The 27228-nt window shown below is 63.4% G+C and overlaps 1 protein-coding gene across 10 annotated transcripts; it reads left to right on the forward strand.

The window, feature by feature from the left end:
• The first annotated feature begins 1326 nt into the window (after window positions 1-1326).
• On the forward strand, window positions 1327-26576 carry ITIH6 (inter-alpha-trypsin inhibitor heavy chain family member 6). 10 transcript variants are annotated; one of them, XM_045000362.1, is made up of 17 exons: window positions 1327-1821; window positions 2641-2847; window positions 3652-4755; window positions 6872-7026; window positions 7886-7996; window positions 8157-8239; window positions 8360-8404; window positions 10347-10516; window positions 10923-11039; window positions 16886-17057; window positions 21796-23283; window positions 23549-23575; window positions 24239-24268; window positions 24496-24546; window positions 24637-24750; window positions 25407-25787; window positions 25882-26576. In XM_045000362.1, the coding sequence occupies exons 3-17, from the start codon at window positions 4663-4665 to the stop codon at window positions 26109-26111; spliced, it is 3267 nt and encodes a 1088-aa protein (XP_044856297.1). In that variant the 5' UTR covers window positions 1327-1821; window positions 2641-2847; window positions 3652-4662; the 3' UTR covers window positions 26112-26576. The 10 variants fall into 10 exon arrangements, with proteins under 10 accessions (XP_044856297.1, XP_044856293.1, XP_044856290.1 ...); XM_045000358.1 differs by having other exon boundaries at window positions 3652-3996; window positions 4437-4755; window positions 8157-8404; XM_045000355.1 differs by having other exon boundaries at window positions 8157-8404.
• The last annotated feature ends 652 nt before the right edge of the window (window positions 26577-27228 follow it).

Here is a 27228-nt window from a genome sequence, read left to right on the forward strand (position 1 = left end):
ACCCCGCCCCCCCCGCAGGGGTTCCCGGCCCCGTTCCCCGGGACACCCCCAGTGCCCGGTCTGACCCCTCCCCCCCCGCGGGGGCTCCCCGGCCCCGTTCCCCCGGGACACCCCCAGTGCCTGGTCTGACCCCTCCCCCCCCGCAGGGGTTCCCGGCCCCGTTCCCCCGGGACACCCCCAGTGCCCGGTCTGACCCCTCCCCCCCGCGGGGGCTCCCCGGCCCTGTTCCCCAGGGACACCCCCAGTGCCCGGTCTGACCCCTCCCCCCGCAGGGGCTCCCCGGCCCCGTTCCCCCGGGACACCCCCAGTGCCCGGTCTGACCCCTCCCCCCCGCGGGGGTTCCCGGCCCCGTTCCCCAGGGACACCCCCAGTGCCTGGCCTGACCCCTCCCCCCGCAGGGGGTCCCCGGCCCCGTTCCCCCGGGACACCCCCAGTGCCCGGTCTGACCCCTCCCCCCCCGCAGGGGCTCCCCGGCCCCGTTCCCCGGGACACCCCCAGCGCCTCGCGCTTCCCGCCCCCCTCCCCGGCCTCGTGCCGCGAACGGCCGCTCCCCTCCCAGCCCCGCCCCCTCGGGTTTGACCCGCCGCGCCGCAGGACGGCGGTTGGTTTCCAGTCACGGGGCGGGCACGTGGGCGCCCTCCCTGGCCCGCCCCCTACAGGCCACGCCCACAGACCCCGCCCCATTGCGGCTGCAGCAGGCCCGAGGGGCCGGACTCCTGGGTCCGCTGCCCGGGGCCCTGCCCGGCCTCTCCCGTCGCCCCGCCCCCACGGCAGCTTCGGGGGAAACTGAGATGACACAAAAGGGGGAGGATGAGCCCCAGAGCAGGGAACCCAGGAGTCCGGGCTCCCAGCCCCCCTGCTCCAACCACCAGCCCCAGCTCCCCTCCCAGAGCCAGGGAGAGAACCCAGGCGTCCGGGCTCTCAGCCCCCCCTGCTCTAACCATCGGCCCCCACCCCCCTCCCAGAGCCAGGGAGAGAACCCAGGCGTCCTGGATCCCAGCCCCCCTGCTCTAACCACCAGCCCCAGCTCCCTTCCCAGAGCCAGGGAGAGAACCCAGGCATCCGGGCTCTCAGCCCCCCCTGCTCTAACCACCAGACCCCACTCCCCTCCCAGAGCTGGGGAGAGAACCCAGGAGTCCTGGCTCCCAGCCCCCCAGCTCCAACCACCAGCCCCAGCTCCCCTCCCAGAGCCGGGAGAGAACCCAGGCCTCCTGGCTCCCAGCCCCCCCTGCTCTAACCCACCAGCCCCAGCTCCCCTCCCAGAGCCAGGGAGAGAACCCAGGCGTCCGGGCTCCCAGCCCCCCCTGCTCTAACCACCAGTCCCCACTCCCCCCCCTCCAGAGCCGGGGAGAGAACCCAGGCGTCCGGGCTCCCAGCCCCCCCTGCTCCAGCCCCAGCTCCCCTCCCAGTGCCAGGGAAAGAACCCAGGAGTCCTGGGTCCCAGCGCCCCCCTCTCTAACCACCAGTCCCCACTCCGAGCCGGGGAGAGAACCCAGGAATCCGGGCTCCCAGCCTCTCCTCGCAAAGCTGGACTGATCAACCCTGTCGGGGCTGCAGGTTGCAGCTTTGGCAGAGGAAAGGCCGCCCGTTGCCTCTGCTGGTGCAAGCGGCCGCGGCCGGTGGCAGGCGAAATAAGGAGCGCACTGTGTGAGCGACGGAAAGAAAAACAAGTCAGGATCTGCCAGGCTGGAGCCGGTTCAGCCTAAACCCACGATGGGCAGCGTCTCCAGCACCCGGGCGCAGGTGGCATGGGCCTTTGCTGTGCCTTCCGTTGGATCCCCTGGCATGTGAGGATCACCCCCCTTTGCCATCTTATTTCTGGTATGAGAAGAACCCTCTCAAAACAGCCCATTCCCCTCCCTGACCCCGTCGGGGAGAGTTATCAGGAGGCTGATGGGTGATCTGGAAGGAGAAGGGTGATCGGGAGGAGTGTCTCCACGTGCCTCAGTTTCCCCACCTGTCCATTGGCTTGAAATGGCCTTTGACTATTTAGGTGGTCAGGTTTGGGACTGTCTCTTAGTGACAGGCACCATCAGGCTCTGCTTTCGTTTGGGGTCTGTGCAGCGTCGGGCACAGCGAGGGCACCAATCTCAGTAAGTACCTGGCACAAGAAGCACCCGTTGGTGACGGGCATCTCTGCAACGCCTGGCACAATGCTGGGCCCTGAGCTCAGTCGGGCTCTGGGCAGTGCCTGGCACGACCTCCAGCCCTGATATTCTATGATGGGAGCCTGATTTCTGCTGGAGTTTGTGCCAGGGAAATGCAAAACATTTGGTCATCAGCCAGCTGGGACTAAAAAATGGGTATTTTCAGCCTGCACGGCTCTGGTCTGGGGTGAATTCCAAACCCTCCGCTCGTATAAATAACCAAGACACCAACACAGGCATAACATTTTCCCTGTCAATGACTCATTTCTTTCACGGGTCCTGGTCGTCCCTTCCAGCTTCCTTCAGCTTCTTTCCAATTCCCCCTTTTTTGTGGCTCCAGAATCCTTGGGTTTGTTATTTTGACTTTTTCAAAAAGAAAGAAGCAGCCTTTTCACTGAGCCTTGGCCCTCTCCTCTTTGGCAGAGGCTGATGTAAACAGCCGGGCCAGGCCCTGAAAGGATCTGGCTCCGTATTTGTTTATTTCCTTGCTTAGCTTCCACCACCTCGAGGGATCGGCGCAGCCCTGGAGGGGATCTCAACACTGCAAGGAGTCACGGAGATCTTCGAATCTGACCTGGTGACACAGGCCGGAGAACGGCCAGCGTTTATCCTGGGATAGCGCCTGTTGCTTCTGATGGATCTTCCACACCCAGTGCTGATGAAAAGACATCAAGAGACGGGCAATCCACCCTGTCCCTAGGTGAGTTGTTCCGATGATTAACAGCCCTCCCTGGTAAAAATCCGGGCCTTCCCTCTAGTTTTTCTTTCTCCGTAGAGGGATTTGTTTGTGTGGGTCCTACCAAAAGTAATGCCCCTGGCTTTAGATCGTTTTCAAAAGACCTTCTTGTTGCTATGGTAGAAATGCTCCCACCTGAGCTCGGGGCCCCTGGTACGCCGGGCACAGTGCTGCACAGACACCCCCTGACCAGGATCGGGGCCCTGTCGCGCCGGGCACTGCACAGACAATTAACGACAGTCGCTGTCCCAAAGAGCTTACGATCCAGCGTGGGACAGTGCCCAGTTCTGCCACAGAAGCCCCGTGCCTCAGTTTACACTGGGGATCAGAGCTGGGGGGCTGGCCAGAGTGGAGGGGAAGGGCTGGCCCAGAGAGCTGCTCGAGGGGGGCAGGGCCTCGGCTGGGTGATGCTGAATGCAGCCCTGAGAAATCGGACCGAATCTTCAGCAAGACTGGCCCAGCCCACCCCCGCTCGGCAGGCACTTGGGAATTGTGGTCGCCCATCTGTCCGGGGGCTGGTTACTCCAGAGAGAGCAGCTGCGGGATGCTCTGGAGAAACGGATAGCTCTTCACCTCCACTTTGCTCCTATCGCCCCCGAGGAAGGGGCCGGGACTGGGGGCTGGCTATGGGAGTGGGATCTAGTGGTTAGAGGAGGGGGATAGAAGCCAGGACTCCTGGGTTCTCTCCCTGGCAGTGTGAGGGGAATAGGGTCTAGTGGTTAAAGCAGGGAGAAACTGGAGGGTCAGACTCCTGGGTTCTCTCCCCAGCTCTGCCAGTGACCCAGAGAGCGGAAGGAAAAGAGCCAGGAACAGAAACCCACATGTCCTGGCTTCCACTGCAGCCCCGCCAGCCCCTGGATCCCGGCGCCGCCTCTGGCCTGGGTGGTTAGCACGGTTAGCTCTACGGACCGAGCTAGCCGGAGCTCCCGGCGGAGAGAAACGCTGCCTGGCTTCCCTCTCCATTGGAGCCAAACCCAGAATCTCCCTGCGGCCGGCCTGGCTCGCGTTCCCAACGCCGAGTGGTTTCGCCACGGTCGATCCCCTTTGCATCTTTTGGAAGCCAGCGTCACAAGAAGTAACCCCGGCAGTTCTGACGTCCTCTGGCTCGTGAAGGTGAAGAATCTCCGACAGCTGGTCCCCTGTCCTGGGGCTGGACGGGAGCCGGCGCCCCCTAGAGGGGAAAGCCCCATTCCCCACCTCCCTGAGGGCTTGATGGGGGCTGGCACTCTGCCCCCAACCCTTTCCCCCAGTCGTCCTGCCTTTGTGGGGGGCGGTCCTCTGGCCTGTCTGCGCGGGAGGGCAGGCTGCCTGATCCCTGCAGGCCTGGCTGGCCCCATGGGAAGAACTGGTGTGAAATCCAGCTCGATAAATTCCCCGTGGCCCCTCCGAGGAAACGCTTCGCACCTGCAGACCTTGAGCCGGACTCAATCCTGACCGTAGAGTTCAGCCCAGCCAGGCCTGCAGGGCCAGCTCCTTCTCCACTGACCGCCCAGGCTCTGGCTCCCGTTGACCTACTCGCGGGCTCCCTCGCATTTTTTTCCTTTTTAACCCAGGGCACGGACTCGCCTGAACATTTTGTTTTCATTTCATCTTACGGAGGGGAGAGCGAAGGCCTGGCCTCCCTCCAGCCTCCGAGGGGCGGACAATCACAGCTTGTGTCCGCATGAATGCTACATTGAGAGGTGCGGGGGGGGGAGAAACCCATGAAGCTTTAAAAAGTGCGTCCAAAAAAGAGATCTCCGAGGTTGGTGCTTCTCGGCGGAGCTGCGGGGACTCATCATGCCAATGCTGAGACAGCTGCTGCTCTTCTCCTTTGCTCTCCTACTGTGCCTGGAACCTCTACCCAGCACCGGGCACCCCCAGATTCCAGAGGTGAGGCTGAGGGTTTTTCCCCCCCCCTTGCTAAGTTTTGGGGTCTAGTGGCTACAGCAGAAGATGTGAAACCCAGGAGCCCTGACGTTGTTTCTCATCTCCAAATCGCATTTGCACCTCACGTTCTCTGCTCTAACCGCTAGACCCCACTTCCCTCCCGAAGCCGGGGAGAGAACACAGGCGTCCTGATTCCAGTCTAGTCGTCTAACCACTCTGATCCCATCTCCTCCCCTAGTCAAAACTCTTCTTGTTGCAACAACTGTGGTTAAAGTCTGCAACAGTTGGGCTGGGTCACTCGGGGGTCACTTGTCTCTAGATTGTAGGGCAGACGCTGGATCTTTCGGTCTGTTTATCCAGCACCTAGCGCAGCTAAGACTGATCCTGATCGAGACCTTCTGGTGCTCCCGTACTATGGGTGTGCAGTGCTGAGGATGGGTGGAGGAGAGAAAAGAGCCAATAAAAATTAAAACCACTGTGTTCTGCCAATGGAAAGAGAAGCGGGTCTGGCCCCATTGACTCGAACGGAGCTATGGCCAGTTGACCCCAGCTACGGCTGATGGACACCGGCTGGGGGTCTGGCCCCATTGACTCGAATGGAGCTACGGCCGATGACTTATGAGGAGAGGCTGAGGGAACTGGGGTTGTTTAGCCTGCAGAAGGGAAGAATGAGGGGGGATTTGATAGCTGCTTTCAACTACCTGAAGGGGGGTTCCAAAGAGGATGGATCTAGACTGTTCTCAGTGGTGGCAGATGACAGAACAAGGAGCAATGGGCTCAAGTTGCAGAGGGGGAGGTTTAGGTTGGATATTAGGAAACACTATTTCACGAGGAGGGTGGTGAAGCACTGGAATGGGTTCCCTAGGGAGGTGGTGGAGTCTCCATCCTCAGAGGTGTTTAAGGTCAGGCTTGACAAAGCCCTGGCTGGGATGATTTAGTTGGGTTTGGTCCTGCTTTGAGCAGGGGGTTGGCCTAGATACCTCCTGAGGTCCCTTCCGACCCTGAGATTCTATGATTCTCTGACCCCAGCTGGGGTCTGGCCCCACTGACTCCATGGGGCTATGGCTGATGGACACCGGCTGGGGGTCTGACCCCATTGACTCCATGGGGCTATGGCTGATGGACACCGGCTGGGGGTCTGGCCCCATTGACTCCATGGGGCTATGGCTGATGGACACCGGCTGGGGGTCTGACCCCATTGACTCTAATGGAGCTATGGCCGATGGACGCCGGCTGGGGGTCTGGCCCCACTGACTCCATGGGGCTATGGCTGATGGACACCGGCTGGGGGTCTGGCCCCATTGACTCTAATGGAGCTATGGCCGATGGACACCGTCTGGGGGTCTGGCCCCATTGACTCCATGGGGCTATGGCCGATGGACGCCGGCTGGGGGTCTGGCCCCACTGACTCCATGGGGCTATGGCTGATGGACGCCGGCTGGGGGTCTGGCCCCACTGACTCCATGGGGCTATGGCCGATGGACACCGTCTGGGGGTCTGGCCCCATTGACTCCATGGGGCTATGGCCGAGGGACGCCGGCTGGGGGTCTGGCCCCATTGACTCCATGGGGCTATGGCCGAGGGACGCCGGCTGGGGGTCTGGCCCCATTGACTCCATGGGGCTATGGCCGATGGACGCCGGCTGGGGGTCTGGCCCCACGGACTCCCCGGGGCTGGAGCCCAGCTGGGGTCTGGTCTGTTTCATGCTGGCAGAGGCGCTGGATCTCCACTGGAGCTAAGCAGGGCTCCCGCTGGAACACGGCTGCTCCTCATGTGCCTCGTTGGGTGAGCTCCAGACTCACGCAGCCGCCTCCGCCCCAGAGCCCAGGGCCAGTGCAGCCCGGAGGGTGAGCCGTCGGGGGCTGGGTGGAGTTTGCTCGGCTCAGGCAGGGCCTGCTTCTGGAGTCATGGGGCAGCGGGAGAATTTCAGCTTCCATTTCACTAAAAGGAACGAATGTTTAGTTCTTGTGCATTAGAACAGGGGCACGGGGCGGCGTCTGGGAGCCAGGACGCCTGGGTTCTCCCCCCAGCTCTGGACGGGGCCCTCCGGGCACACCCCCTTTCAGCCATGGGCAGGGCAAGGGAGACCCCCCCTACACATCCCTGTTTCTGTGCCCAGCTCACCATGACCAGCTTCTCCGTCCGCTCCACCATTGTGTCCCGCTACGCCTCCACCCGTGTTCGGACCGAGCTGAGCAACCCCCACGCCGAGGCCAAGGAAGCCATCTTCGACCTAGACCTGCCCAGCTCGGCCTTCATCTCCAACTTCACCATGTGAGGCCGGGCCGGGCTGGGTCCCGGGCGGGCAGCTCCTGCGGCCACACCCCCACACCTCAGGGAAGGGGGGTTGGAAATGTGTTCCCGTGGGATCCGGGATGGAGGGAGGCTGGAAGGGACAGAGCAGTGGAGGAGAGTGTGAGTGAGATAGATAGAGGGCTGGGGGGGGGATGGAGGGGGTGTGGGGAGGGATGGGGATGGAGGGGGTGTGGGGAGGGATGGGGATGGAGGGGGTGTGGGGAGGGATGGGGATGGAGGGGGGTGTAGGAAGGGATGGGAGGGGCGGGATGGAGAGGTGGGGATGGGTGGATGGAGGGGTGGGATGGAGAGGGGGGGAGGGAGGGATGGAGAGGTGGGGATGGGTGGATTGAGGGGTGGGAGGGATGGAGGAGTGGGGATGGGTGGATGAAGGGAGGGATGGAGAGGTGGGGAGGGAGGGATGGAGGAGTGGGGATGGGTGGATGAAGGGAGGGATGGAGAGGTGGGGAGGGAGGGATGGAGGGGTGGGGATGGGTGGATGAAGGGAGGGATGGAGAGGTGGGGAGGGAGGGATGGAGGAGTGGGGATGGGTGGATGAAGGGAGGGATGGGGATGGGGACGGAGGGGTATGTGGGAAGGGATGGGAGGGGATGGGGATGGAGAGGTGGGGAGGGAGGGAGGGAGAGGTGGGGATGGGTGGATGGAGCGGGGGATGGAAGGGTGGGGATGGGTGGATGAAGGGAGGGATGGAGGAGTGGGGATGGGGACGGAGGGTCCCCAGAACCGGGTCTGCTCAAGGAGACCCACCCCCACTGTGTCTGCTGCTATCTGGCAGATTTAAGGCCATGTCCCATAATCCCCCTCTCTTCCATCCTAGCACCATCAACAATAAACTCTATGTGGCCGAGGTGAAAGAGAAGCGTCAAGCCAAGAAGATGTACGACGAGGCCCGGAGACAGGGCCAGACAGCGGCTCATGTTGGCACTAGGTGAGAGCCCGGCAGCTAGTGGCTAGAGCAGGCTGCTGGGAGCCAGGACTCCTGGGTTCTCTCCCCAGCTCTGGGAGGGGAGTGGGGTCTAGTGAGTGGAGCAGCGGGGCCTGGGAGCCAGGTCTCCTGGGTTCTAGTCCTGGCTTTGCCGCCTTCCCAGGGATCGGGAGACAGAGAAGTTCCGGGTCTCTGCCAGCGTAGCAGCCGGAAGCCAGGTGTCCTTCGAGCTGAGCTACGAGGAGCTGCTGCAGCGGCACCTGGGCAAGTACCAGCACGCTGTGAGCGTGCGTCCCCAGCAGGTGGTGGGGAACCTCACCGTGGAGGTGAGCATCTCGGAGCGCACCGGCATCGACTACGTCCAGGTGCTGCCCCTCCGCACCAGCCGCCTGCTCACCAACACCTTGCGAGGTACACACGGTTCACACCTCTGCGAGCGCTCGGCTCAGGCTCTCTGCACACTCAGGCAGGCATTGGTGCATCTGTCACATTTTTGATCTTTTCTCCCCAACCCTGTGGCCTAGAAACTTACTCTTTTTTTTTTTTAACCTGAAAGCCGGGATTCTGCTGCTGTTCAGTGGCCCGAGAGCCCCGGCGTGTTTGTGACTGTTTCCCCGTTACTCAGGATACAAGTCACCTCGTTGCCGTCTGCCTCGAGCAAGAGGGAATCTTTCCGCTGGCAGCCAGTCCAGCACTCCCCTCTGCGCTGGGCCAGCCCTAACTTCGCCGGGCACCCACTCCCCGAGTTCCCCCGCGTTACCTTGCCCCTGAAATCCCCAATCCTTGGCCCCCCAAGTGGAGTGTGCTCCAGTTTACTAGCTTTCTCTTCCCCCCGCACCCCTGTGTAACACAGAGCACTCCTGGGTGCCTCTAGAAAAAGGCTTATTAAAGTAAGACTCAAGACTGAACTAGAACCAGTGATGGAAACAAGTGGGTACCAACCTAGCTCCTGAAATCCCAGCCTGGGTCTAGCCTTATGGGTCGCTCCCTCTCCTAGCTGCTCAAGTGGGATTTCCCCCAGGTCGGCGTTTTTCGCCTCCCTCCGTGGCATGGGCGGGGAGGCTCTGAGCCTGCGATGTGCGGGAGATTAGGCTGGGTGACGCTGATGGTCCCTGAGAGGTGACCTGGTACCTCTGAGTTTGCCAGGGATCATTTTGGGAGGGAGCAGAACAGCTCGATTGGCTGATGAGTAGCAAGGCTCTTTGGTGATACGTTTCTCCTCCAAGCCCAGCCAACCTGCTTTCAGTAGGCACATATTGGCCCTTAACTGGTCCCCGTTGGACTGTCTCGCAATGTCCCGAGGGCTGTCGAGTTACGAGCTTCCTGTAGACACCTCCCGTGAAATACCCTGCGTGAGCTAGAGTCGCAGATCTCGAGGCCAGACGGGACTGTGGTGGCCGTCTCATCTGACCTCCTTTGTGGAGCCGGAGAGCTGCCCCAAGCATGTCTAGAGCAGGGCTTATGTAAAAGAGATCCTGGCTTGATGGAAAAGTCACCAGTGCTGGAGAATCCAGCACCACCCTTGGGAACCTGTTAAAACTGACACCTGATTTCCTCTCTGAATTGGTCTAGCTTCAGCGTCCAGCCCTGGATCGGGTTAGTCCTCCCTCTGCTGGACCAAAGAGCCTGTTGTTAAATATTTGCGGGAGGGAGAGCTCGGTGGTGTGAGCATTGGCCTGCTAAACCCAGGGCTGTGAGTTCAATCCTTGAGGGGGCCATTTAGGGATCTGGGGTAAGGATCTGTCTGGGGATTGGTCCCCCTTTGAGCAGGGGGTTGGACTAGATCCCTCCCGAGGTCCCTTCCAGCCCTGAGATTCTCTGATTTGTGCCCTGTGTGGGGACTTCTAGTGGGGATCACGGCACCGCTTCACGTCTCTTTGTTACGCGAACGAGATTGAGCTCCGGGAGTCCCTCGCTCTCAGGCCGGCTCCCTATCCCTTGTAGCGTTGGACCCCGGCGCTGCACTGGGAGTTCCTGTTCCACTGATTCTCCCCCACGACCCACAGGGTCGCTGCTTGCCAGGAGAGAGGCCCCCCACCCGTAAGGCCGGCCAGCGCGCCTTGTTCCCAGAGGGACACGTGTCCCTGGAGCCGCGTTCGCCTGCGCCCAGTGGCCACCCGGCTTGCTCTGTATCCGTGACCCGGCCCCTTCCCTATTTCCCACCCCCCCAGTCTTGGCATTTCACCAGTGAGGATTTTCTGTTTCCTTCCAGGACATTGAGAGAGACGGGCTGGGGCTGGTGGAATGAGTTTGTCAGGTCTGCGGGGAGAACTCGAAGGGCAGGGGACCGTGTGCCACGGGGTCCCTGTCTCCCAGCCTCCATCCAGCCCTGATTACCGTGGCTTCTTCGCAGGGGACGCCGATGTGCCGCCGTCCACCCGGGTGGAGAAGGGGAGCCACTGCGCCTGGGTTGTCTTCACCCCGACCCCGCAGGAACAGGCGGCTTTCTCCAGCTCGGGCATCCTGGGGGACTTCGTGGTACAGTACGACGTGGCCATGCCAGATGTGGCTGGGGACGTGCAGGTGAGGGGTGGCTGGAGCTGAGATCTCACGGCCGGGGGAGAAGAGGGTGGGGAGGGAATAGAGAACAGGGAGCATCCCACAGGGGAGGGGAGCAGATAGACACATCTGGGGGTCGAGGGACGGGCATGGGGGGGGAAGGGAGGGATGGATGGGATGTGTGGGGATGGAGGGATGGAGCATGGGGGGCGATGGATGGGGTGTGGGGAGGAGGCAGGGATGGGACGGTGTGTGCGGGGGATGGATGAGGGGGGGGAGGAGGGAAGGGGTACATATGACCCCCACACCCAGGCACCCGCTGCCTGTCCCATGGGTTCCCCTCGCCACCACACCAGCACATGGTGGGTGTCCTGTGCCCTGGGCAGCCGCAGCCTCACCCCTCGGCCCCGTGCCCTTCCCTCTCCGGCAGATCTACAACGGCTACTTCGTTCACTACTTCGCCCCCCGCGGCCTGCCCCCCGTGCAGAAGAACGTGGTGTTTGTCATCGACATCAGCGGCTCCATGCACGGCACCAAGATGAAGCAGGTGAGAGGGTGGCGATCGCTCATAGACCAGACCAGTGGGGAGGGGGCAGCCAGGAGAGCTGAGCTGAGCTGGGGGGACAGAGATGGAAGCACCCGCCCCCGCAACAGCAGGCCTCTCAGGACATGGGTCAACATCCATGCAAATGAAGCTGTGGTCTAATTTGCATACCTGTGCATATCCATCAGCCCCTTTAGACAATTTCCAATCCACCACCCTGCTCCATCCCCCATCAAATCTGTCAGCTCCGCGTTTGAGCAGGTCGGAAAACAGAAATGCCAAATTTCCGTTTTCTTTCGGAGTTGAGATCTCGAAATTTTACACCAGCTGGAAATTCTGAAAAAATTCCAGGCATTAATGTTGGCTCCTTTGCGTCGGATGGCGTGGAAGCAACCCAAGAGCTTCGGTGTAACACAGTGGAGGGAGGATAAATACAGTACAGAGCTCATATTTCTACGTATGGCATCGGTTTCTATACGGTCTAACTAGATCCAGTGGCTGGATGTTGAAACGGGACAAATTCAGACTGGAAATAAGGTGTAATGGGAGGGGACTCACCCATTGGAACAACTGACCAAGGATTGTGCTGGATTCTCCGTCGCTGGCAGAGGTTCTTCTGAAAGCTCCACTCTCGGAATGATTTGGGGGCAAATCTAGATACATTTGTGGAGGTTAAATCCATTAATGGCTATTAGCCAGGCTGGGTAAGGAATGGGGTCCCTGGCCCCTGTTTGTCACGGGGTGGAGATGGACGGCAGGAGAGAGATCACTTGATCATCACCTGTTGGGTTCACTCCCTCTGGGGCACCTGGGACTGGCCACTGTCGGTAGACAGGACACTGGGCTGGACGGACCTTTGGTCTGACCCAGTCTGGCCATTGTTATGTTAGGTCTAGGTCAAACTAGATCGCAATGACGTGAAAAGTGAGGAATCTGACTCTTCCCGTTCAGACGAGTGTTAGAGCTGGGTGAAGTGTTTGGGTTGAATAGTTCTCGAAAGATGCGACCAAATTTGGCCAATTGTTTCAGCTGGGAAAAAAAATGCAAACTAGTCAACTGAGCGTTTTGACGTTTTGTTTTGAAATTTAGCTGGGTTTGTTTATTCCGAAATATTAAAACAAAATGTTTAGTTCAGCCCAGAACTTCTTTTCCTCGATTTTTTTTGGTTCAGCCACCGAAGTGAAAACTCGGGGGGGTTGCTGAGTTATAACAACAGAAAAGCCTACAGGAAGTGAAGTGATAAAGCCAAAAGGAAACATTGTTGAACCGCTCGGTTCGTCATTGTTGAAGCAATAGACTGTGTTAAATATGCTAATCCATATAAACTAAGAGAAAATACCTATTGGGTGAATCCTGTTGCAAGCAAGCTGTCATGGGATAAAAGGAAAGGTCCTTTCATGGATTGAGAACTGGTTAATGGACAGGGAACAAAGGGTAGGAATTAATGGTAAATTCTCAGAATGGAGAGGGGTAACTAGTGGTGTTCCCCAAGGGTCAGTCCTAGGACCAATCCTATTCAATTTATTCATAAATGATCTGGAGAAAGGGGTAAACAGTGAGGTGGCAAAGTTTGCAGATGATACTAAACTACTCAAGATAGTTAAGACCAAAGCAGATTGTGAAGAACTTCAAAAAGATCTCACAAAACTAAGTGATTGGGCAACAAAATGGCAAATGAAATTTAATGTGGATAAATGTAAAGTAATGCACATTGGAAAAAATAACCCCAACTATACATACAACATGATGGGGGCTAATTTAGCTACAACGAGTCAGGAAAAAGATCTTGGAGTTATCGTGGATAGTTCTCTGAAGATGTCCACGCAGTGTGCAGAGGCGGTCAAAAAAGCAAACAGGATGTTAGGAATCATTAAAAAGGGGATAGAGAATAAGACTGAGAATATATTATTGCCATTATATAAATCCATGGTACGCCCACATCTCGAATACTGTGTACAGATGTGGTCTCCTCACCTCAAAAAAGATATTCTAGCACTAGAAAAGGTTCAGAAAAGAGCAACTAAAATGATTAGGGGTTTAGAGAGGGTCCCATATGAGGAAAGATTAAAGAGGCTAGGACTCTTCAGTTTGGAAAAGAGAAGACTAAGGGGGGATAGGATAGAGGTCTATAAAATCATGAGTGATGTTGAGAAAGTGGATAAGGAAAAGTTATTTACTTATTCCCATAATACAAGAACTAGGGGTCACCAAATGAAATTAATAGGCAGCAGGTTTAAAACAAATCAAAGGAAGTTCTTCTTCACGCAGCGCACAGTCAACTTGTGGAACTCCCTGCCTGAGGAGGTTGTGAAGGCTAGGACTATAACAATGTTTAAAAGGGGACTGGATAAATTCATGATGGCTAAGTCCATAAATGGCTATTAGCCAGGCTGGGTAAGGAATGGTGTCCCTAGCCTCTGTTCGTCAGAGGGTGGAGATGGACAGCAGGAGAGAGATCACTTGATCATTGCCTGTTAGGTTCACTCCCTCAGGGGCACCTGGCATTGGCCACTGTCGGTGGACAGATACTGGGCTAGATGGACCTTTGGTCTGACCCGGTACGGCCTTTCTTATGTTCTTATGTTCTTATGTTAAGCAAACATCGCGAATGTGCAGACTGCCTGCTTGGTGAAACGAAAACAAGACTCTCTTTCCCCAGTGAGATTTGTTGGTGAAATGAGGAAGTTCAAGAGGCTGTGGAGGAAAAGAAAAAAGTGTTTAAAACTGTGACAAGCGACGCTCCAACAGCAGGATTTTTCAGTAGTAGAAAAAAGCCAAAAGGATATTGAAGAAAGAGGTGACAGCTGCTAATGCTAAGGCCGTGGAAGGCTTATATACCCATCTTGAAACAAAGGAGGATGAGAGAAAAATATATAGACTGGCAAAGCCCCTCGATAAGAGAACTAAAGACACTGGTGAAATCAAAGTCATTAAAGATGAAACTGGAAATATGTTAATCAATGAGAAACGGCTTCAAGAAGGGTGGAGAAATTATTTTGAAAGGCTCATGAATGAAGAGAACCCAAGAGAACCGCAGTATCATAGAAATGTCGGGCTGGAAGGGACCTTAAGAAGTCGCCAAGTCCAGCCCCCTGCGCTGCGTCAGGACCAAGTAAACCTAGACCATCCCTGGCAAAGGTTTGTCCAGCCTGTCCTTAAAAACCCGCAGTGACGGGGATTCCACAGCCTCCCTTGGACACCTGGTCCAGAACTTCCCTACCCTTAGAGTTGGAAAAAATGTCCTACTATTTAATATAAATCTCCCTGGCTGCAGATGAAGCCCATTGCTTCTTGTCCTACCTGCACTGGACATGAAGAACAACTGATCCCCGTTCTCTTTATAACAGCCCATAACCGATTTGAAGACTTATCAGGTCCCCCCTCAGTCTTCTTTTCTCAAGACTAATCATGCCTAGTTTTTGTAATCGCTCCTCATGGGTCAGGTTTTCTAAACCTTGTAAGCCACCCCAGGGGCTGGTGGCATCAGTCCTGGAAGAAGAAGTTGCACAAGCTTTGAGCAACAGGAAAAATAGCAGTGGATCAGCAGAAGTATGGAAGTGCTGGGGCATGAATGGCTGATTTTACTGGCACGGCCGTTTAATGGCATCAGGACTGAGAAGATGCCTGCTGCCTGGAGGATGTTCACACTCGTACCAATATTTAAGAGAAAGGGAGACGTACCTGACTGTGGTGAACTCATAGACCTCATGGTGAAGATCAGGGAGAAAGTGATGGATAAGAGAAGAGAGCAGTAAAGAGCAGACACAATCAATTTGGATTCCTGCCAGGCGAGCCAGCGATGGACACTGGCTTTGCATTAAGATTGGGGGGAAATTGAGAGAAAGAAGAGACCCCCTGCACATGGTATTCATTGCTCTTGAGAACGCTTGTGACCATGTTCCGAGGGGAGTCATCTAGTGGTGCAGGAGAACGAAACCAATCCCTGAAGACTACATCCGACTCCTCCAGAACCCCACAGTGGTGGTGGTAGCAGAGTCACAAGGCCATGTGCAGAAACTGAACCGTTTCTAGCTAGAGGGGAAGTATGTCGGGGCTTTGCATGATGCGCTTTTTGTTCACCTTGGCGCTCAATGTGTCTAGCGGTTGGCACCCTGCTGATGATGGAGGGCTCGTGTGGCAGGGGAACTGGAAGACAGTCCAGAGAGATGGATGTGGGTGCTTGAACGAAATGGGATGAAAATCAGCCAAAATAAAGCAGAACACAGGGTGTGTGGATTCAGTAATACCTTGTAGGAAAACAAGACTGTGCTCGTGTATCGGAGACACAAGGGGTTTGGCTACACTTGCAAGTTAGAGCGCATTAAAGCAGCCCCAGGCGCCCTAACTCCTGAGGTGTCCACACTGGCAAGGGACGTAGAGCACTCGGACTCGGCAGCTGGAGCGCTCCTGGGAATCCAGCTCCACAAGAAGCATAAAGCTTGCCACGTCCTGGCTGAAACGCCTGGGTGGAGACGGTGTTGCATTACTGCGCTGTGATTGGCCTTTGGAAACGTCCCATAATCCCCTGAAGCCAAGTGGCCGCTCTTGTCATTGTTTTGAACTTGGCTGCAGGCATGTGGAGATCCCCTTTCAAAGCTCCGTTTCTGACAGCCGGCTGCTTATCTGCTCCGGGACAAAGCAAACCATTACTGGGGAATGCTGCTGTTGGGTGCGGGGTGGAGGGGTCTGCCGGAGGCTGAACTTACAAGACAGCTTGCTGGCACACTCCCAGCCCCCCCAAAACCAACTCTCTCCCCCCACATACACACAACACACTCCCTGTCTCACTCCACCCCCACCCCATTTGAAAAGCACCTTGCAGCCACGTGCACACTGGGAAAGCTACCACAATGCTCTGCTCTCTGTGGCGTTGCCAGAGCTGCTAATGTGGCCACGCCAGTGCGCTTGCAGCTGACCGTGTAAACACAGGGCGGCGTTTTCCCTGCTGCGCTCCCAGCGCTCTGCATCTGCAAGTGTAGCCAAGCCTAAGGTGGGGAGTCTGCTCTTTTATTTGAACAACTTTGAGAGCTCGTCTCTCTCCCCAGCCAGAGTTGGCCCAATGAAAGATATGACCTCACCCATCATGTCTCGGCTCTCCTGGGACCAACGTGGCTACAACCCTGTGTAGATGTGTGTGCATATGTGAGACAGAACATACCTAGAACACACATGAATATAATGTGCTATAGACTTACAGATACACATGTAGATGTAATTGTGGAGCCACAGCCCCATATCTATGTAGAGAATATCCCATTGTAATATCGTTCTAATTAAATACGTACATAGCGATCATTGTAGATCTACATCCAGATACACAAATAAAATCTGACTGTCCCGTTATAATGTGTATAATTATGTGGGGATTTTATAGCTACAGGTGAGGCGTCACTCTGTAAATACACGCGTCTGACGCAGCGGGTATTCGCCCACGAAAGCTCATGCTCCAATATGTCTGTTAGTCTCTAGGGTGCCGCAGGACTCTGTTGCTTTTTACAGATCCAGACTAACCCGGCCACCCCTCTGGGTCTATAGATACAGCGTAGCTGGGCTCTTCTCTTTTCTGTAGTGTGTCCTGGTACAGAGCGAATTCTCTCGCTAGCTAGAATTGTGTGTGTCCGACACACCTCAGTGTGTGTTTGTGTAGCCCATAGCACACACAGCGCAGGTCAGTGGAACGCCACCCCACAATCCCACCATGAAACGAAACGACAGCCAGACCAACTGGTGCCCCACCTTCCCTGTCGAAACCCTCGCTGAAATCCACCCCTTCCGCCTTGTCCCCCCAACCCTGCCCTGCCCCCCACCTCCCCCAAGCAGGGCCAGCCATGCTGCGTTTCTGCCCCCAGACCAAGAAGGCCATGCACATCATCCTGAGCGACCTCCACCCGGACGACTGCTTCAACATCGTCACTTTCTCCGACACCGTCCGCGTGTGGAAGGCCGGGCGCTCCATCCCGGCCACGGCCCACAACGTCCGCAGTGCCAAGGACTACGTCCACAGGATGGAAGCTGATGGATGTGAGTCACTGGGGGGGCAGGGGGGGCTCCTGCAGCCGGGGCTCCCGCCCCGCTCCCCGCGGCGCCCCCCGGGACCTGCCCCGCGCCCGGGGCTCCCGCCCCGCTCCCCCTGGCGCCCCCCCGGGAACTCCCCCGCGCCCGGGGCTCCCGCCCCGCTCCCCCCGGCGCCCCCCCGGGAACTGCCCGGCGCCTGGGGCTCCCGCCCCGCTCCCCCCGGCGCCCCCCCGGGACCTGCCCCGCGCCTGGGGCTCCCGCCCCCCGGCGCCCCCCGGGAACTCCCCCGCGCCTGGGGCTCCCGCCCCGCTCCCCGCGGCGCCCCCTGGGAACTGCCCCGCGGCCGGGGCTCGCGCCCCGCTCCCCGCGGCGCCCCCCGGGAACTGCCCCGCGCCTGGGGCTCCCGCCCCGCTCCCCGCGGCGCCCCCCGGGAACTGCCCCGCGGCCGAGGCTCCCGCCCCGCTCCCCGCGGCGCCCCCCGGGAACTGCCCCGCGGCCGAGGCTCCCGCCCCGCTCCCCGCGGCGCCCCCCGGGAACTGCCCCGCGGCCGAGGCTCCCGCCCCGCTCCCCGCGGCGCCCCCCGGGACCTGCCCCGCGCCTGGGGCGCCCGCCCCCCGGCCGCCCCCGGGCACGCCCCCCCGCCTGGGGCTCCCGCCCCGCTCCCCGCGGCGCCCCCTGGGAACTGCCCCGCGGCCGGGGCTCGCGCCCCGCTCCCCGCGGCGCCCCCCGGGAACTGCCCCGCGCCTGGGGCTCCCGCCCCGCTCCCCGCGGCGCCCCCCGGGAACTGCCCCGCGGCCGAGGCTCCCGCCCCGCTCCCCGCGGCGCCCCCCGGGAACTGCCCCGCGGCCGAGGCTCCCGCCCCGCTCCCCCCGGCGCCCCCCCGCGACCGGCCCCGCGCCTGGGGCTCCCGCCCCCCGGCGCCCCCCGGGAACTCCCCCGCGCCTGTGGCTCCCGCCCCGCTCCCCCCGGCGCCCCCCCGGGACCTGCCCCGCGCCTGGGGCTCCCGCCCCCCGGCGCCCCCCGGGAACTCCCCCGCGCCTGGGGCTCCCGCCCCGCTCCCCGCGGCGCCCCCTGGGAACTGCCCCGCGGCCGGGGCTCGCGCCCCGCTCCCCGCGGCGCCCCCCGGGAACTGCCCCGCGCCTGGGGCTCCCGCCCCGCTCCCCGCGGCGCCCCCCGGGAACTGCCCCGCGGCCGGGGCTACCCCCCCGCACCCCGCGGCGCCCCCCCGGAACGGCCCCGCGGCCGCGGCTCCCGCCCCGGGCCCCGCGGCGCCCCCCGGGAACTGCCCCGCGGCGGTGGCTCCCGCCCCGCTCCCCGCGGCGCCCCCCGGGAACTGCCCCGCGGCCGTGGCTCCCGCCCCGCTCCCCGCGGCGCCCCCCGGGAACTGCCCCGCGGCCGAGGCTCCCGCCCCGCTCCCCCCGGCGCCCCCCCGGGAACTCCCCCGCGCCCGGGGCTCCCGCCCCTCGCTCCCCGGCGCCCCCCCGGGAACTCCCCCGCGCCCGGGGCTCCCGCCCCGCTCCCCACGGCGCCCCCCGGGAACTCCCCCGCGGCCGGGGCTCCCGCCCCGCGCCCCCTGGCGCCCCCCGGGACCTGCCCCGCGCCCGGGACTCCCGCCCCTCGCCCCCCGGCGCCCCCCCGGGAACTGCCCCGCGCCCGGGGCTCCCGCCCCGCTCCCCCCGGGAACTGCCCTGCGCCTGGGGCTCCCGCCCCGCTCCCCGCGGCGCCCCCCGGGACCTGCCCCTCGCCCGGGGCTCCCGCCCCGCTCCCCGCGGCGCCCCCCCGGGACCTCCCCCGCGGCCTTGTCTCCCGCCCCTCGCTCCCCGGCGCCCCCCCGGGAACTCCCCCGCGCCCGGGGCTCCCGCCCCGCGCCCCCGGGCGCCCCCCGGGCCCCGCCCCGCGGCCGGGCCGCCCGCCCCTCGCCCCCCGGCGCCCCCCCGGGAACTGCCCCGCGCCCGGGGCTCCCGCCCCGCTCCCCGCGGCGCCCCCCGGGAACTGCCCTGCGCCTGGGGCTCCCGCCCCGCTCCCCGCGGCGCCCCCCGGGAACTGCCCCGCGGCCGAGGCTCCCGCCCCGCTCCCCCCGGCGCCCCCCCGGGAACTCCCCCGCGCCCGGGGCTCCCGCCCCGCTCCCCCTGGCGCCCCCCGGGAACTGCCCCGCGCCCGGGGCTCCTGCCCCTCGCCCCCCGGCGCCCTCCCGGGAACTGCCCCGCGCCCGGGGCTCCCCCCGGCGCCCCCCCGGGAACTGCCCGGCGCCTGGGGCTCCCGCCCCGCTCCCCGCGGCGCCCCCCGGGAACTGCCCCGCGGCCGGGGCTCCCGCCCCGCTCCCCGCGGCGCCCCCCCGGGAACTCCCCCGCGGCCAAGGCTCCCGCCCCGCTCCCCCTGGCGCCCCCCGGGACCTGCCCCGCGGCCAAGGCTCCCGCCCCTCGCTCCCCGGCGCCCCCCCGGGAACTCCCCCGCGCCCGGGGCTCCCGCCCCGCTCCCCCTGGCGCCCCCCGGGACCTGCCCCGCGGCCGGGGCTCCCGCCCCTCGCCCCCCGGCGCCCCCCCGGGACCTGCCCCGCGCCCGGGGCTCCCGCCGGCGCCCCCCCGGGAACTGCCCTGCGCCTGGGGCTCCCGCCCCGCTCCCCGCGGCGCCCCCCGGGAACTGCCCCGCGGCCGAGGCTCCCGCCCCGCTCCCCGCGGCGCCCCCCGGGGACAGCCCCCCGGCCCAGGGGCCCCCCCCGCTCCCCCCGGCGCCCCCCCGGGAACTCCCCCGCGCCCGGGGCTCCCGCCCCTCGCTCCCCGGCGCCCCCCCCGGGAACTCCCCCGCGGCCGGGGCTCCCGCCCCGCTCCCCCGGGCGCCCCCCGGGAACTGCCCCGCACCCGGGGCTCCTGCCCCTCGCCCCCCGGCGCCCTCCCGGGAACGGCCCCGCGCCCGGGGCTCCCCCCGGCGCCCCCCGGGAACTGCCCTGCGCCTGGGGCTCCCGCCCCGCGGCCCGCGGCGCCCCCCGGGCCCCGCCCCGCGGCCGGGCCTCCCGCCCCGCTCCCCGCGGCGCCCCCCCGGGAACTCCCCCGCGGCCAAGGCTCCCGCCCCGCTCCCCCTGGCGCCCCCCCGGACCGCCCCCCCGGCCGGGGGGCCCCCCCCGCGCCCCCCGGCGCCCCCCCGGGACCTGCCCCGCGCCCGGGGCTCCCGCCCCGCTCCCCGCGGCGCCCCCCGGGAACTGCCCCGCGGCCGAGGCTCCCGCCCCGCTCCCCCCGGCGCCCCCCGGGACCTGCCCCGCGGCCGGGGCTCCCGCCCCGCTCCCCGCGGCGCCCCCCGGGAACTGCCCCGCGGCCGAGGCTCCCGCCCCGCTCCCCCCGGCGCCCCCCGGGACCTGCCCCGCGGCCGGGGCTCCCGCCCCTCGCCCCCCGGCGCCCCCCGGGACCTGCCCCGCGCCCGGGGCTCCCGCCCCGCGCCCCCTGGCGCCCCCCGGGACCGGGCCCGCGGCCGAGGCTCCCGCCCGGCGCCCCCCCGGGAACTCCCCCGCAGACAGGGCTCCTGCCCCGCTCCCCCCCGCGCCCCCCGGGACCAGCCCCGCGGCCGGGGCTCCCGCCGCGCCCCCCGGCGCCCCCCGGGACCTGCCCCGCGCCCGGGGCTCCCGCCCCTCGCCCCCTGGCGCCCCCCGGGAACTGTCCCGCGGCCGAGGCTCCCGCCCGGCGCCCCCCCGGGAACTCCCCCGCAGACAGGGCTCCCGCCCCGCTCCCCCCGGCGCCCCCCGGGACCTGCCCCGCGGCCGAGGCTCCCGCCCCGCTCCCCACAGGATGCCGAAATTATACTGTATTAGAAATGATCATAACACACTTGAGCACAAGTCAGTAGAAGGAGTGAGGTTGGGTGGGCTGGGGGCGGAGGGCTGCGAATCAGGACTCCTGGGTTCTCTCTCTGGCTCTGGGAGGGGGGTGGGGGCTGGTGGTGAGAGCAGGGGGGCTGGGAGCCAGGACTCCTGGGTTCTCCCCCCCTGGCTCTGGGAGGGGGGTGGGGTGTAGTGCAGGGGTCTCAAACTGAATTGTACCACGACCCTCTTCTGACAGCAAACACGACCCCACGACCCCAGGAGGGGGGGCCGAAGCCTGAGTCTGCCCGAGTCCCACTGCTCTGGGTGCGGGGCCAAAGCTGCAGCTCAAGGGCCTGCAACCTGAGCCCTGCTGCCCAGGGCTTCAGCCCCAGGCCCCAGCAAGTCTAGGCCAGCCCTGGTGACCCCCTTCAAAGGGGGTCGCGACCCACAGGTTGAGAATCACTGGTCTAGTGGTTAGAGCAGGGGGGCTGGGAGCCAGGACGCCTGGGTTCTCTCCCTGGCTCTGAGAAGGGAGTGGGGTCTAGTGGTTAGAGCAGGGGGGCTGGGAGCCAGGACGCCTGGGTTCTCTGCCTGGCTCTGAGAAGGGAGTGGGGTCTAGTGGTTAGAGCAGGGGGGCTGGGAGCCAGGACGCCTGGGTTCTCTCCCTGGCTCTGAGAAGGGAGTGGGGTCTAGTGGTTAGAGCAGGGGGGGCTGGGAGCCAGGACTCCTGGGTTCTCTCCCCAGCTCTGGGAGGGGAGTGGGGTCTAGTGGTTAGAGCAGGGGGGCTGGGAGCCAGGACTCCTGGGTTCTCTCCCCAGCTCTGGGAGGGGAGTGGGGTCTAGTGGTTAGAGCGGGGGGGCTGGGAGCCAGGACTCCTGGGTTCTCTCCCCAGCACTGGGAGGGGGTTCAATGGAAGGCTGCAAATCAGGATCCTTCTGCCTTTCCCCTCCTCAGGGACCGACATCAACAAGGCCCTGCTGGAGGCCGCCTCGGTGCTGACCCAGGGCAGGCCGGAGCCGTCCCCCCGGCGCATCCCACTGCTCATCTTCCTGACGGACGGGGAGCCCACGGCGGGCGTGACCTCAGGCACTCGCATCCTGGCCAACGCCCGGCAGGCCCTGGGCGGCTCCGTCTCGCTGTTCGGCCTGGCCTTCGGGGACGACGCCGACTACGGGCTGCTGCGGCGCCTGGCGCTGGAGAACCGAGGCGTGGCCCGACGCATCTACGAAGACGCCGACGCCACCCTGCAGCTCGCCGGCTTTTATGACGAGATCGCCAGCCCGCTGCTGTACGACGTGGCCCTGTCCTACCGCGATGGCGCCGACCTCACCCGCACCCTCTTCCCCCACTACTTCCAGGGCGCCGAGCTGGTGGTGGCCGGGCGGCTGGCCCCAGGGGCCACCGAGCTGCATGTCGAGGCTGCGGGCCGCGGGCTCGCCGGGCAGCTGAGGCTGGAGAACGATATCTCAGCCAACGCCACGGAGGCCGCCCCGTTCGGCTGCTCTCCGGACCTGGGGCAGATCGGGCGATTCGTCCAGCGCCTCTGGGCCTACTTCACCATCCAGGAGCTGCTGCGGGCCCGGTTCCACTCCAACGACACCGCTGCGCGCCGGCTGCTCACCGAAAAGGCCACCAACCTCTCGCTGAAGTACAACTTCGTCACGCCCGTCACCTCACTGGTGGTGGTCAAGCCGGAGGAGGAGGAGAGTACCACGGCTCGGGCCACGCCAGGGGCTCCTGGCACACCCCTGGCCACCACGGCGGCCCACCGTGGCACCAAAGCTTCTGGAGTCACGCCCACTCCGGGGGCTACATCCACCTCGCTCCCTGATGTTGCCACCAAAGCTGCCACAGCCCTCCCCAGCCTAGCCAGAGCCACGCCCATCCCAGGAGCATCTGCCACGTCCCAGGGCGCCTCCAAACGAGCCCAAGCCACGCCGGCACCTGGCACTGCCACGGCATCGCCAGCTCCTCCCACGGCCCACGGTGTCACCAAAGCAGCCAGAGCCACACCCGGAAGAGCACCCAAAGCTGGGAACCCCAGAGCCACGGCTCATCCACCGCCGAGCCCAGGATCAGCCACGGCACCCCCCTCCGGCCAGCAGGAGATGCCCCCGCAGCCGGCCACCAAGCGCCAGCCACATCCCAGAACAGAGAGGGCCCCCTTCTCGTGGGGCACAGCAGCTCCCACGGCCTGGACTGTCACAGACGCCTGGACTGGCAACAGCACAGCTGCCACCACCCCCAGGGCGGAGTCCAAGGGCCCCCGGGGCACGCCGGGCACCGTGGGATCCATCCCACCAGCCACTGACCTCAGCCAGTGGCTGCTGCTGCTGCCGGCAGAGTCAGAGCTGCTGTCAGCAAAGGACGTGGCTGAGAAATTCGTGGAGTCCCTGCACCCGCCGGCCGTGTACAGCTTTGTGGCGGCCAAAGGAGAGAAGGGTGGGGATCGCGTCCCCTCCCGCCTGCCCCACGGCTGGGAGCCCCCCCCCCTGCTGTGCCCCAGCCCGTGCTCCCCAAGCCATGCGTGCTCTCCACGCCGCCCACCTCTCCCGTGGCCAGGATCCCTCCCCTGCTCCCCACGCCCCACTGCCGGGATCCCCCCCCGACTCCCGACCTGTGCTCCCCACGCTGCCCCCGCCCCACTGCCGGGAATCCCCCCACCCCGAATTGCATGGATGTTTATTCTGGCTCTCTCTCCCTACAGGTGTCCTGGATTATGAAGACTACTCAGGTAACCCTACACCCTGACCCACACGCCCTTCCTGGGGTGGGCTAGCCAGGCAGGTTGGTGGGGACAGGTCTACTGGCTGGCTGGCCCTTGAAGGGAAATCCCGCTCAGCCTAGCTCTTTAAAAGCAGGAATGCTGGGAGTTGTAGTTCCTGGGGCCAAGGCCTGCTGAGAATTAGAATCATAGACTATCAGAGTTGGAGGGAACCTCAGGAGGGATCTAGTTCAACCCCCCGACCCCTAAATGGCCCCCTCAAGGATTGAACCCACAGCCCTGGGTTCAGCAGGCCAATGCGCAAACCAATTGGGCAGGTCCTTTGCCCTGCCAGACCCAGCTGCACTGAAGGAGCAAGGCAGGGATTAAGGGGTGGGGCTCTGAGATGAGGCCCCAACCCTCCAGCACATCACTGAGCAATTGGCTCAGGCTCTCTGCAGACTCAGGCAGGCACTGCTCCCATTCGCCACCTTTTCTCCCCAACCGTGAGAGCTAGAAACTTCGTATTTTTTTAAACTGACGGCTGACATTCTGCAGCCACCATGAGTGGCCTGGAGCCAGGGTGGGGGGCACGCTGCTGGCATCCAGCCCCCTCGCACTAAGCGAGCCAGCTTCACCGTTGGCTGCCAGTCGGCCTCACGCGCCCACCCTGACTCTGCCTTTCCCTTCCACCCTTGTTAGAGGAACAGGACGGCGACACAGGTACCTTTCAGGTCTGGGCCTGGGGGAGGGCAGGGGGGAGACTGGGCCGTTTCCTGTGGGTTCTCAGCCACTGCCCGTTGTGGTCACTCTGGGCTGCGGCAGGCCTGGCCAGCCGTGCCCATGCTGCTCTGCAGAGGGAAGAGGATGCCCAAGGATTTTGGTGGGGGGGGGGGATGCTACATCACCGAACTGGCTATAACCCTCTCTTCTCCCCCCCCCCCCCCCAGCTGGCATGGCAGACTTGGCTGGTGCCAAGTTCTTCACTTTCTCCTCCTCAGGTAAGGCTGCCCAGACACCCAGGTGATGGTGGGGGGGAGGCAGACTGGTTTCCCCCCTCCCCTAACTCCACCCCTTGCTCTGCCTTGCAGTGGATGGAGACCCTCACTTTGTGGCACGACTGCCCGGCTCCCCTGAGACCCTGTGCTTTACCCTGGATGGGCACCCAGGAGATGTGCTCCAGCTGGTGACTGACCCCCCCAGCGGTGAGACCCCCACCCCACAGCTCAGCACCCCAGGACTCCTGGGTTCTCCCTGGCTCTGGGAGGGGAGTGGGGTCTAGTGGTTAGAGCAAGGGAGCTGGGAGCCAGGACTCCTGGGTTCTCTCCCCGGCTCTGGGAGGGGAGTGGGGGCTGGTGGTTAGAGCAGGGGGGGCTGGGAGCCAGGACGCCTGGGTTCTCCCTGGCTCTGGGAGGGGAGTGGGGTCTAGTGGTTAGCGTGGGGGGGCTGGGAGCCAGGACTCCTGGGTTCTCTCTCTGGCTCTGGGAGGGGAGTGGGGTCTAGTGGTTAGTGTAGGGGGGGCTGGGAGCCTGGACTCTTGGGTTCTCCCTGGCTCTGGGAGGGGAGTGGGGGCTGGTGGTTAGAGCAGGGGGGGCTCGGGGCCAGGACTCCTGGGTTCTCCCTGGCTCTGGGAGGGGAGTGGGGGCTGGTGGCTAGAGCAGGGGGGGCTCGGGGCCAGGACTCCTGGGTTCTCTCCCCAGCTCTGGGAGGGGAGTGGGGTCTGGTGGTTAGAGCGGGGGGGCTCGGGGCCAGGACTCCAGTGGCGAAGGTGCCATGGGGACCGTGGGCCGAGTGGTGGGGAGGAGACGGGGATCCCTGGCAGCTCAGTGACCGCGGCGTGGCCTGTGCTCTCTCCCCCCAGGGCTGTCAGTCCATGCCCACCTGGTTGGCGCCCCCCCATGGCCGGGCTCGGCGGATCGGCCACGCACCTACTTAGACACCATCACGGTGCGGGTGGGGCCTCCCCGGCTCCGCTATGTGATCACCGTGACGCTCCAGGGCGTGGCGCTGCAGGGGGAGGGGGCCCTGGATCTGCCCTTCGACCGCCCGGCCTGGGTCAGCCGCCCCGGGCTGGGCGTGCGGGTGGGGCCGGGCAGCAACGTGACGCTGCGGCTGGGCGCCGGGCTGGAGTTCGTGGTGCAGCGCCATCGGTACGGCCACCCCCGCCCCCTGCAGAGAGACCACCTGGGCTTCTACGTGCTGGACGGCAGCGGGCTCTCGGCCCAGGCCCGCGGGCTGCTGGGTAAGGGGCTCTGGGCCCTCCTTCCCCTCCCCCCTTGCCCTGCCGCCAGCGGGGCTCCCACCATTCACCCCATGGCCCCTCTCGCCCCCTGCAGGCCAGTTCCAGAACGCTGACATCCGACTGCAGCCAGGCGCCGGGGAGCGGCCCGCCCGGCTGCAGAGAGGGGGGGCCACGGTGCCGGCCACGCGGGTCACCAAGCTGCTGAAGGACTCGCCCCTGCCGGCCCACCACGCCCCCTGCTGGCTGGTGAAGGGCGGCAACGTGGAGGCCCTGCTGGGCGGGGCCTACGGCGCCTTCGTGGTCCCCCATCCGCTGGAGGCGTGAGGCCAGGGGGGGAGACTGACCCCCCGCCCGAGTAGGACACGGCTTGTGGGTTTAAGGTGGACTCGTCCCTCTCCCCCCTCCAATCGTGGATTTAACGTGGACTCGTCCCTTTCCCTGGTTCCTGCAGTTTGTGGATTTCACGGGGAATTCTCCCTCCCCACCATGTGGATTTAAGGTGGAATCCTCCTGACCTGCCGTGGATTGTGGATTAAAGGTGGAGTCTCCCCTTGCCCACACGCTTGCTGAACCAAGGGGGATCCCACCTTCCAGTTAATGGACATGGATCTTTCAATTAAGTTGGATTTCCGTCTCCAGTGCAATGTGGTGATTGAAGGTGGAATGGATACGGGTTATTGATGTAAGGTGGATCTTTCCCCCATGTAATTGTGCGTTATTCATCCGTTCACCATGGTTCTCCCCTATGATATGGGGTGTAGGTAATTTAATTTGTAAAGTCAATTCTAACTACAGTTCTAGGAGAATCTTGGCTTGAAGGGGGGATTTTCCCAGCTGGGCTTCACTGGCTGAAGGTGGGATTCCTAGCGGGCAAATCCAGCCCAGGGGTTTCAGGTGGAAGATCACTATCGGGTGCACGGACAGCTGCCAGCTTTCACAGGGTATTTCCCCAGGCGCCCAACGCACGGGTGTAAGGGGACCCTTCCCCTGCGGGCCAGCAGCATGCAATATAAGGTGGAATTCCCAGGAAGGCGAAAACACAGATTTAATGCAGATAGAAGCTCAGGAAGAGAGCAGAGAACAGAGCACTGGCCTACTAAACCCAGGGCTGCGAGTTCAATCCTTGAGGGGGCCATTTAGGGATCTGCGGCAAAAAATCTGCCTGGGGATTGGTCCTGCTTTGAGCGGGGGGTTGGACTAGAGACTGCCTGAGCTCCCTTCCAATATAACCCTCTATAACCCTGCCCCCCCCTCAAGCCAGGGAGAGAACCCAGGAGTCCTGGCTCCCAACTCTAGCGACTGGACCCCTCCCAGAGCGGCAGTGGCCCAAAGGTGCAGCTGACACATGCAACCCAGACTGGAGGGTTTGGGGGGGGGGGGGGGCTGGAATCTGCCCTGGATGCCAGAGCTCGTGCTCCTGTGGGCGGCGGGGTCCCTGTGC

The sequence above is a fragment of the Mauremys mutica genome, unplaced genomic scaffold (genome assembly GCF_020497125.1).
Source record: "Mauremys mutica isolate MM-2020 ecotype Southern unplaced genomic scaffold, ASM2049712v1 000298F_np12_obj, whole genome shotgun sequence".
In the NCBI taxonomy this organism is placed as follows: domain Eukaryota; kingdom Metazoa; phylum Chordata; order Testudines; family Geoemydidae; genus Mauremys; species Mauremys mutica.

Coding starts and splice junctions, on each gene's coding strand:
- ITIH6 (XM_045000355.1), top strand. CDS start 4,663: ATGCCAATGCTGAGACAGCTGCTGCTCTTCTCCTTTGCTCTCCTACTG. Junction 11,040..16,885: donor ACGGCACCAAGATGAAGCAG/GTGAGAGGGTGG, acceptor TTCTGCCCCCAG/ACCAAGAAGGCCATGCACAT. Junction 23,284..23,548: donor GGCGGCCAAAGGAGAGAAGG/GTGGGGATCGCG, acceptor CTCTCCCTACAG/GTGTCCTGGATTATGAAGAC.